This window comes from Equus caballus, chromosome 13 (assembly GCF_041296265.1).
Source record: "Equus caballus isolate H_3958 breed thoroughbred chromosome 13, TB-T2T, whole genome shotgun sequence".
NCBI classification, from domain to species: domain Eukaryota; kingdom Metazoa; phylum Chordata; class Mammalia; order Perissodactyla; family Equidae; genus Equus; species Equus caballus.
The window spans coordinates 53,388,215-53,398,988 of record NC_091696.1 but is presented as its reverse complement, the minus strand read 5'-3'; the positions used below and the strand labels follow the sequence as shown (position 1 = coordinate 53,398,988).

The following is a 10,774-nucleotide window of genomic DNA, read 5'->3' as shown; positions in this document are numbered from 1 at the left end:
AAACCTGTGTCTTTCCCAGCGCATCATCCTGGGGAACGCATGGTATCTGTTTGTCCATCCTGGTGACATTAACTTGATCCACCAGGTTCTCTGCAAAGCTGCTTTTCCTTTTAACAAGTAATTTGTACGGGGACCTTTGTGACCACGTAAGTATTCCATCTGTTGTCACCCTCTGGCCCACTAGTTGCTGTCCCCTTGTGGGACTGTAGTGGGGCCTCCTTGGCAGCAGGCCTGGGCTGGGGGATCCAGAGTAACTGAACCCTTTGTGGGTGCTCCCAGAGAGCCTGGGCACAGAGCTTCGGGGCTAAGGTCTGTCTGCCTCAATGGGTGACCCCCAGACCCTTCTTGGAGAAGAGGGCTTGGGGCCCAGTGTAGAGGCCGTGAGTATCCCCAAGGGGAGGGGCAAAGACCCCCAGACTTCTCCTTTTGTCCCCCCACTCCCGACCTGGACAGAGGCTGGGTCTGGAGGCCTGGCCCCATCCTCACCCAGAGCCAGAGCCAGTGGGTGTGGGAGCCGCAGGGGCACTGTCAGTGTTCTTCAGACACTTCCCAGGCCTTGAACGTGCCTAGAATTACCCTTGACCACCCAACACGTGGGCACCTCAGCAGGGCTGACCCAGGACTCACGAGCAGAGGCTGTTCTGGGCTGTTTCGTCCTTGGCCTAAGGTCCCTCAGCGGCAGGGAAGCTGTCCTGTCCCTTCCCTGGTCCCTGGGGCCAGGCTTAGGACTAGTGGCACCCAAGACATCCTTACAAAGAGCATGCAGCTGTGTGGGAGGCCACCTCCTCTGTCCATAGGCCTCCTGGACACCAGGGAATGGCACCCCTTAGGCCCGCCCTCCACTAGGCCCCGCTGCCCCAGACCTTGCGGGTTCCTGCTGTGCCTTTCCACTCTGAGGCTGGGAGGTCAGAGGTCAGAGGAGACAGGAGCAGTGCAGGATCCGGGGGAGGACCACAAGCCCCTGCCAGGAAGTGGATGGAGCCTGCTCCCAGGATCACGCCCTGTGGACAGGTGCTGGCCTACGAGGCAGGGATGGTGGTGCCTGATCCTTAGGCGCTGCTGGAAAGGCTCACTGTGTGCTGATGCCACCTCCCTGCTTTGTCCTGGGCGACGGAGAACTGAGCAGTGGGGCCATGGCTGCGGGAGCCCGTTCAGGGGAAGTCCTGAGAGTACGAAGGGTGATTTTGATTTGAATTCTCTGGAAGGGGACGATAATAGCTTTTCAGCCCCTGTCCCTTCTGGGCAGCCTCTGAAACCAAGAAGGAAACATTAACCCTGGTGCTTCCAGGCCCTGGAGAGGGGCCTTGGGGACTCCAGAGCAGAGAGGGCAGGGCCAGGTCAGAGGCAGGCTCAAGGCTGGGTGCAGGGACCCCTGCAGGAGATGCCTGGCCTGACAACCCCCAAGAGCCCTCCCTTACCTGCCAGGTCGAGGTTTGGAGTAGGCAGGTGGGGGACAAGCACCTGCTGCCAGCTCCCGCATGCTGCTCCAGTCAATGCTCAATTCCTGTCCCCTCGGGGACTTGGTACCGCCCCTACCCCATAAGCCTCTGCTGGCTGGCTGTTGTTTCTGTAAGCACTGTGTGTTGTGGGTGATGTGCCCTTTCTGTAAACGCTCGGGGCTTGCCCGCTGTAACCCAGTGTCCAGAGAATGACCACTCCTGGGGGGGGAGAACATGGCTTGAGCCAGCGCACAGGCAGGACCGTCATGAGCTGCATGCCCTGCCCATCCCTGGCCAGCCTCTGCCCTTGAGCGTCCCAACTCCTTGCTTCCCCAGAGGGCCAGGAGGACACCCGGAGGGCCTCCCCCTGAGGCAGAAGAGGAAGGCCCAGAGCTCCTTCACCAGGTGCTACCCACCCAACAGAGGGGCCACTTCCTCAGGAAGCTCCCAGGCCCTGAGCCAAAACAAAACGGCAATGTGCACACGGCGTGCTGCCCAGTAAAGGCTCGGGGTCACCCAGCATGGTGCTGCCCATGCAGAGGTCTGCTCTCTGTGAAGACCACCTGCTGCTGGAGGCACGGCCCAGGTTCAGTGCCCGCTTAGGAGGAAAGTTCTTGCCACCCCGTTCCTTGCCTGCTGGGAAGAGGTGCAGCTGGGTTGTCCTCAGCACAGCACTGGGGTGTGGTCATTGTGACAATGTGCTTGTTCCCTCTGCAAAGATCTGCTTTGTAGGGAGCCCTAACTCTTGTGGGGCCTTTCCCTAGCAAGTAGCATTCAGCACCTGATCCAGTAAGGGCTGCACTTGACTCAGCTTTGGCAACTTATTCTTTTTAATAGCTTTATTGAGGCATATTTTACATATCATAAAATTCACCCATTTCAAGTGCACAATTGAATGATTTTTAGTAACTTTGCCAAGAAGGAGACCATCACCAACTTTAGAACATTTTTATCACCTCAAAAAGAAACCTGTACCCATTAAGCACTCACTCACCATTGCCCCCTCCCCCAGGCCCTGGCAACCACTAATCTACTTTCTGTCTATAGATTTGGCTGTTCTAGATGATTCGTATAAATGGGACGCAGCACGTACTTTATTCCCTTTCCTGGAGGAGTATAGCCATTGAGTGGACAGACCACATTTGGTTTATCCATCCATCTGCTCATGGATGTTTGGGTTGTTTCCCCCTTTTGGCTATGGTGAATAAGGCTGCTATGAACATCCATGTCCAAGTTTTTGCGTGGATGTATATCTTCAATTCTCTAGGAGTGGAAATGCTGCGTTATATGGTATTTTTATGCTTAACTTTTTGAGTTACTTATTATTAGTTACGTGCTGTATGTGAATATATTCTCATAAAAAATGTTATCAATGAAGAGAAAGGCACCCTTGATCTTCAACCTGAGGAAAAGATGCTGTCCCCGTGGTGAGCTTCCAGATCTTACCCTACACACGCATTACATTTCTCTACACGTAAATCTAGAATGAAATGATGTGTTAGTTTCTTTTAAGCATAAATATTGGCATTCTACTGGAGAGACTGTGCTGTCGTTTGCTTTTCTCTCACTTTGGTGTTGTCAGCACCTTGCCGTGTTGGCTCTGGGGACTGCATGAACCTGGCTGATTTAACAACTTTCTGTCAGGGACTCTGGATGGTTCCCCAACTTTCACCGTCACTACAGCCCTGCAGTGAAATTCTTTGGTCTCGTTTCTGAGGACTTCTCCAGGCTAAATGAGATGTGGAATTATTAGCCTGTCCAACCTCCCTCCCAGAGAGCTCTTCTCACATCATGGCCCACAGCAATGTTGCCAATCTGACAAGTGAAAAGAGTATTATTTTGCTTTAATTTCCATTTTGCAGAGTGAAACTGCATCTTCACATGTGTTCACAGGCTTTTCATACTTCTCCTTTGCCCATTGAGAAAAATCACCCATTGTGGAAATTAGTACCAGAAACCTTTACTAAACAAGCTGTGCAAGGCCTGTAGGGGGAGCTGTCACCCCTATCGCACATCGTGAGTTACACCAAATGAAACCCACAAGAAAGAGCTAAAGTCTTCCCTGGAGCAAAAACTTTGAGATGAGCTTTGATAACTGCAGCTATGTATGTTCAGCATAATCACCTGTTGTTTACAACTAACCAGGTCTTTCTGTCCCTTCTAGTATATGAGTGAGCTGTCTTTTCCAGGAAGTCAAGGTCCAGACGTCAAGATTCAGCCTCACAAGGCCAAACGCAGGCTGAAGGTGAAAACTAACCAGAGAAGTCCAGACAGTCAAGGGAAAAGAAATTCAGTCTTCAAGGCCAAACGCAGGCTGGTGGGAAGGCACCAACCAGCAAGGCCACACGCTCCCTCTCTCCTACCTAAATCCCCAGCACATGCTCTCGCTCCCCTACCTAAAACCCCAGATAAAACCTCTACCTTTTGCCTTCGCTGGATCTAACTCCCATCTCCTTGTCTGGCTGCTTTTCAATAATAAACCTCTTTCCTTGCCACAAGCCTGACGTTCCATTTATTGGCCCTCCTGTGCAGTGGGTAAATGAACCTGTGTTTTTGTTGGTAAGACAAACAAAGAGTGGACACTTGCATCTCCGGCAGAAGTACAACTACTTTCCTACTGAAGGAAGATTTCTCTCCCTGCCCGGCAACAGCTCAGCCAATGAGAAACGCTGCAGCCCAGCCAATGAGGAGCCATCCCCACCCTGAACTGTCACTCTTCCCCAATGGACTATCCTCTAGAACAGCCCCGCCCCTCCCTCTTTCTCTCTATAAAGGCAGCTCCGTCGTTTGTTTTCCGGATTGGCCTATGGTGCACCATAGCATGCACATCCGGCGTTACAATTCTTTTGACTATTCCCAAATAAACTCGTTCTCAGATGGGATAAGAGACGAATTTGCCTTTAAGTTGACACCATCCAGCCTGTAAACACCCCCAAAGTCACGTCCTCCTGGAGACCTCCCGGGTCAAGCCGCAGCGCTCCACGGCCGGAGGCACCACGGCCCTCCCGGGTCGCCCCCTGGTCTGAGCCTGGGTGGGCCGCTCCCAGCCCGTGCTGCCGTCATCTCCCAGCCGCAGAGCAACAGCCCCGGAGCCCGAGGTTCCAGCCCGTCAGGCCCTCACCGCCGTGTCGTGACCTACGGCCCCCGCAGGGTGAGGGCGGACCCACAGGTCGGGCGACCGCAGCTCGCGGGCCACCGCGCCCGCCGCCCCGGCGCCCGCCCCGCGCCCACACCTCCCCGCCCCGCAGCCCCGCCGGCCCGCCGCGCGCGGAAGTCCCGCCCCCGGCCCCCCGAGTGCCATTGGCCGCTCTCGCCCCGCCCCGCCAGGGCCACGCCCCCGCCCAGGAGGGGGCGGCTCCCGAGAGCTCAGTTCCGGGGGCCACAGCGCCTGCTCTGGGGTGTCTGCGGAAGCAGCGGCCGCAGCTTGCTAGGGCTTTTGTCCTCTCGGACGTGGCCGCGCCACCTCACCCCGGGGACCACCACCATCCTGCCCGAGTCTGCGAGAAGGAAGGGGGCGTATGCAAACAACCTGGACTTCCAAGCTCCTGATTGGTGAGCGTGTGTGGCGGGGGGGGGGGAACGGAAAGCGGGCCGTGATCGACGTGCGGTCTGCCCAGTGGTTCCGGGGAAATGGGGGGCGAGTTGGCCAATAGCGACGGCGACGAGGCGGGGCGGCCGGAATCTCCGCAGCGCTATGTAGGGAATGGTGGGGGACGGGCGGTCATGACGGACGTGTACGCGAACCAATGGCCGCGGGAGGCGAGGCGACGGACGACCAATGGCGACGACGTGGAGGCGGCCATGGGGCAGGGCGACCGGAGGCTTCGCGGCGCTGTGTGGGAAACGGCGGGGGCGGGGCGGTCGTGACGGACGTAAACACGGACCAATGGGCAGGGGCGGGCGGGTGGCGGGGGCCAATGGCGGCGCGCGGGCCGGGGGCGGGGCGGCGGGGCTGCGCGGTGCCGTGCGGGAAGCGGCGGGGCGGCGGCGGCGCGGAGGTGAGGCGGGCGGCGGCGGAGCAGGTGCGGGCGGCGGGCGCCGGCGGGCGGCGGTCCGGGGCAGTCCGGGGGGGTCGGGGCGCCGGGCCCGGGCCGAGCGGCCCCGCTGACCGACCCCCGCCGCCCCGCAGGTCGGGCGCAGCCTGTGGCCGTGCTCGCGGCGCCGGGGGCATGCGGGCGCGGCGCGCGCGCGCGTGAAGAGGATGGGGACGCAGGGCAGCCCGGTCAAGAGCTACGACTACCTGCTCAAGTTCCTGCTGGTGGGCGACAGCGACGTGGGCAAGGGCGAGATCCTGGAGAGCCTGCAGGACGGCGCGGCCGAGTCCCCGTACGCCTACAGCAACGGTAAGGGCCGCCGCCCGCCCGCACCCCGGGAGGCGGCAGGTCCGCGGCGGGACCGGCTGCGCGGGGGCTGCCGAGGGCGGAGGGCTCCCCCGCGGGGCGTGACACCGGCGGGGAGGTGCGAGCGCGGGGCTGTCGGGCCGGGGGGCGCGGGGGTGCGGTGCGGGCGCGGCCGGCGGGTTCTCACGGCCCCGGGGCGCCTGCGCGCAGAGGGCGGCTCCTCCGGGGCTGGCTGTCCCCGAGGGGCGCGCTCAGTGCTCGGGGTCGGCCCGGCGTGCGGGAAGACAGCGCCCCGTGCGCGACGCTGCTGAGCGTCCTGGCAGCCTCTGTGGCCCCTGATCAGAGTGCACAGCACATGCACCTCGCTGACGACGTCTGCGCCTGCCTCGACTTACGCGTTGGACGTGGCCGGGGAGGTGTGGGGCCGGCGCCCCTCTGCACTGGGCCGGGCCCCGCCGCGAGGGGTGTCGCCTTAGAGGCAGCGCCCTGCTCATCGCAGGCGGCGTCCAGGCTCCTGGAGGTGCCGTGTTTTGTGGCCGATGTTACTTCCTAAAGCCCTGCCCTCTGCGGCGCCTGTTGCCTTGTTTCCTGGGCGCCGCGCCGTCGGTCCTGTCTGACCGCTCTGCGCGCTGGCTCTTTGCTGAACCGCTTGCCCCTGGGCAGCTGAGAGCGTGAACGCTCCTTTGCCGACTCTCCCGTTTAGGGCTCGTCGGGGTGGTTGGATTACCTGGTCTGGCTGGACGCCCTCCCGCTGGAGCAGCTTCAGCAGTGGGCACCTGCGCCAGGTCCGTGCTGCCCGCCTCCCGCGGCGCGTGCGCTCAGCCCCAGCTCGGAGGAGACGTCTCCGAGGGCGAGAAGGGAAGAGCCCGGGTTAGTTTTTAGGTGAGAGAGGAAAGATTTGAGGCCCCCCCAGGGCTGTGACAGGAGGGTTCCTGTTGGGCTCTAGCCGGGCGCTCTCCTGTCCCTGCCACCTAAGTGGATACTTGGCGGTGACTGTTGGAGGAGTTCTTCTCGACTCAGTGGGCGGTTGAGTCGCTTTCCCAGGGGCAGTGTTGCTTCCTGGAGCCCCGTGCCTGGCAGGCTCGCAGTGCCAGTGCGCGGTGTGTGTTGTGCAGAGCGTGAGACGGGTTGGGTTGCCTCGGGCATGATGATTTGCACTTCTGAGCGTCAGCTCAGCTTCACTGTCAGGTGCTTTAGCCGGGTGCAGTGAGTGCCCAGGGAACACAGAGCCGCTAGCTGGAGAGAGAGGACCCACCTCCCGTCCTCTCTGTCAGGTTGGGTGCATTGCCACACTTCCTGTGACACACTGACCGAAGCGGCACTGGTGTTGAGTAAAACGTGGAGACATGCCGGAGATGGCGATGTCAGAGACTCTCAGGGAGTTGGTCCAGTGGAGGGTCCTCTGCCAGAATGCTGAGGCAGGTCCGCTCTCAGAAAGGCTCCATGTGCTGCTGGGGCCGGAGCACAGTCACCGGGCCCTGCAGGCCACCTGTGCCTAGGGGTCGTCGAGGTTCACATGTGCGCAGCATGAGGTCAGGACATCAGCTCCTGACCCTAGGGCCCGGTGCTGTTTATCAGAGTGGAGGTGGGGGATTGGAGAGCACTTCTTTCTGCTTCTCCGAGGTCTTCCTAAGGGAGAATGTTGCGGGTCATGGAAGCTCTGAAGCAGTTGGTTCTCAGGATTTGACATCATGTGAATTTGTGAATTTGAGTTGTGATATTCAGGAGTTTTTAATTTCTGATTCTCTTACAAAGGGTATATGTGTATTTGTTTTTGTTCTTTATTGTTAAAAGTCCTCAGCATGCTTCCAGGCTTCTTGTTTTCGGCCTAAACTTGCATGGTTCCTCTAACCAGGAGCAGATAACCTGTGGTGGCAGGGAGGTCCCCACCCCATGAAGGGCGTGTAACCAAACCTCCTTCTTTGGACCAACCAGATTGCTAACCTGCGTTGAAGTCTTGTCTAGCTTGTTCTTCAGACAGGTACGTGAGTGCATGTCGCTCTCTCCAGCTTCACAAACATGTGAGTCATCAGACTGGCCTTTTCTAGCGCCAGCACCTGAAGCAGTGACAAGCCATATATGACAAGGTGCCGACACCTGTGGCAGCCCACAGCAGGCTCTTGGCATCTGGTAATGCTGATGCACGCCATGTTTGTAGGCCTCCGTAGTTCTGGAAGCTTTCATCTCGGGAGGAGATGTCCTTTTCTTAATACATAGCCGTGGTTTGAGGGGAAGGACCTTTGCTCTCCCTGGGACAGAGCAGAAGATCACTTTGCGTAGAGATTCCCCTGGGGCCATCTGCTGGGGAATTATGCTCCAGAGCAGAAGCAGCAAGCAGTCTCAGGTGTAAGAGTTGGCAGGAAGGAGCTTCGAGTGTTTTGTGAGCAGCTTCTACTCCTGAGTGCACTGCCAGATCTGCCTCTGCTCTGGGGCGCTTGGGACTCTGGGGTGGTAGGTCCATGTTGACCCCGAGGCAACAAGCTGGGTGTACCTCAGAGCCCAGGAGGCGTCCTGCTGTGGTGCATGGGCCTGGTCCAGTTCTCCTGAGGGTAGTGAACATCCTCGATTAAGGCAGTTATGTCCTTTGTGCCTCGGCTCCAACAAATCTTCATGTGAGGGTTGAGGGCCAACAGGATACAGATTATAGTCGATATGCCCACGTCCTGGAAGACTTGAGGGTGGGCATAATTCCATCTCTCTCTGCTCCTCTGGGGGTGCATGTTGCTGAGTGTATAGGACGCTCGTGTCCTTTGAGCCCAGGGTGTGGCAGGGAGGGGAGAAATGAGGTCCAGTAGGTAGGAGGAGTGAGGCGGTTGTGATGGGTGTGGACAAAGCTGGGCAAGCGTCAAGGTCTGCAGTGATTGATGTCTGGGACCTGCTGGTTATTTTTGTGTTTGTGGGACCAAACATGCCTGCTGTGCCCATGGGGGGAGGAAGCTATGTGTCTGCACCCCTAGCCTGCCAGAGTGTGGGCCAGGGCTTGTGTCAGCGACCCAGCAGCCAGGCTGGAGCTCCCTGCAGCCCCGGCTGTGCTGTTTTTCACTGGACAAATGTCTGTTCTCACCTGGCGGAAGTTGTTTTCTGTCCTCAGTCCAAACCCAGGGGAAACTGCATCTTTGGACGCTCCCCATGCTGTTTTCCCGAGTCAGGATGTGTCTCTGGACTGTGTACTGTTGGTGTCTTGTCTGTTGTGTTGTCCCCAGTGCTAGTATGAGACTGCACACAGGAGGTGCTAACTGAATGTGTGTTTTAAGTGAACAAGCAGCCTGTGTGCAACGTCCCTGTGCTGGCGGCCACCTGATGTTCGTCACTCAGTCACCACGCAGCCCCTTTCAGTCCCTTCTCTTCCTCTCTTCTTGGTTGGGCGCTTATGTCCTGGATTTCACCCATTTTCTGGGTGATTATTGGAGTTTGCTTTTCCTTTGGCAGATACGAGATGTGTGCCAGTCTTGGTGCTGAGCTCCTCCTCTGCTCTGCTCCTTGTCTGGTCCTCATTGCCACCCTGCAAGGGAGGCACCGTCATCATCCTGTTTTACAGATGAGGAAGTAGGCTTAGGCTGAGAACCTGCATCCGTCACGGGCAGCACAGGCCTTGCTCCCACTGTCTTCCTGGGTACTGATTGCCTGACCCCCTTCTCCTGGCCCTGGGCTGGTGGCTGGCCACTGAGCTCCTGGTTGATGCTTTTCTCTAGCCTTCCTCAATCAGAGCGGAGCCGCCAGGAGCCTGGCACTGGGATTGTCCAGGATGACCCTCTTCTTACCACGTGCCCTTGTACCCTCACCCTGACCTCCCCGCTGTACCTGGCTCCTCTTTCTGGTGACCACAATCCTCTTCTCCAGCACTTCCCATATCTTTTGTTCTCATGTCCTCAGTGCATCTCAAACTGAACTCTTTCCTTCCTCCGTGTACTTTCTCGCCCTCCTGGCACCTCTGTCCCTGGTTCTGGGGCTGCCTCCTCCCTCTGCCCTGGGGCCTGGGACCAGTCAGAGGCCCATTTGTTCTCCCTTCATTGTGCTGCTTCTGCCCTGGCTGCACCCAGCAAAGCAAAACCGTGAGAGCTCCCTGGGTCAGCCACCAGCCAGGGCAGCAAGCCACCCGTTTCCAGAAGGCCACAAAAGGCGGTGCTCAGACCCATCTGTGCATGTGGCAGGACTCCTCCTATCTACCCCTCTGTCGGAGGCCCTTGCTCTCTGTGGTGTAAATGTCAACCCACCCCTCCCTCAGAGGATGACAGGCTAGGAAGGACAGGGTTCAATATCTGCTTCAAATGCTGCTAATTAGGCTGATTTATAATTTGGACTGGTGTGGCTTTTTCTGGATTTTCAGGAAACGGTTGAGTAGGTAGGATATTTTCAATTTTGAGTTTTTTCCTCAATCTTTAGTACTTGCCGTAAGCTCAAGCAGATAACAGCAACAGCGCAGAGCCAGCTCACTCTGGCAGGGGTGTGCAGCTGCAATGACATTGCTGTGTCGTGCTGTGTACATGTACTGTCATTGTTCCCATCAGCAGGAATGTTCATGGCTTGGATGATAAATAGAACTGTGCTCCAGGAAGGAATCCCTGACAGGGAGTTGGGGACATAGGTGGGAAGGGTCCTGTGGACACTTTTGCCTCCTGTTGTATTTGAATTGTAATTGGCAAGGTGTGAAATTGCTGGTCCCTGAAAAGCTGTCCCCCTAACTGATCTGAGGCCCTGCAGCCTGTGAGGAGAAGGAGAAGGGGCTGGAGTCAGAGCCAGGCTGGGGAGTGGGCAGCACCTAGTGGGGGACACGCCTCTTGATGGGGTGTGGTGGGGCCACATCAGTCAGGGCGTCTCCATCAGGCATTTGGAGAGAGCGGCGAAAGGTCCCGGCATCCAGCACCTGGCTTGGAGCAAGCTGCAGAAGGAATGTGAGAAGGGAAGGAAGATGACTTGTGGGACTGAATTTACCGTCCTGGGTATTTGAGAGGATGTCAGGACTGTGAGAGCTGGTGACAGAGACCAGGAAAGGGG

The 10,774-nt window shown here is 58.0% G+C and overlaps 1 protein-coding gene across 3 annotated transcripts in view; it reads left to right on the top strand.

Annotated features, from left to right (window-relative positions):
- The first annotated feature begins 4,764 nt into the window (after positions 1-4,764).
- The window catches only part of RAB40C (RAB40C, member RAS oncogene family), a 28,149-nt gene continuing 22,139 nt past the window's right edge, over positions 4,765-10,774 (top strand). Inside the window, exons 1-2 of one of the 3 annotated variants that reach the window (XM_023616723.2) lie at positions 4,765-4,991; positions 5,569-5,782. In XM_023616723.2, coding sequence (XP_023472491.1) covers positions 5,641-5,782 — 142 coding nt within the window. In that variant the 5' untranslated portion in view covers positions 4,765-4,991; positions 5,569-5,640. Of the gene's footprint in view, positions 4,992-5,351; positions 5,462-5,568; positions 5,783-10,774 lie in introns of those variants that run through there. The other 2 variants (XM_023616725.2, XM_023616724.2) reach the window with 2 other exon arrangements.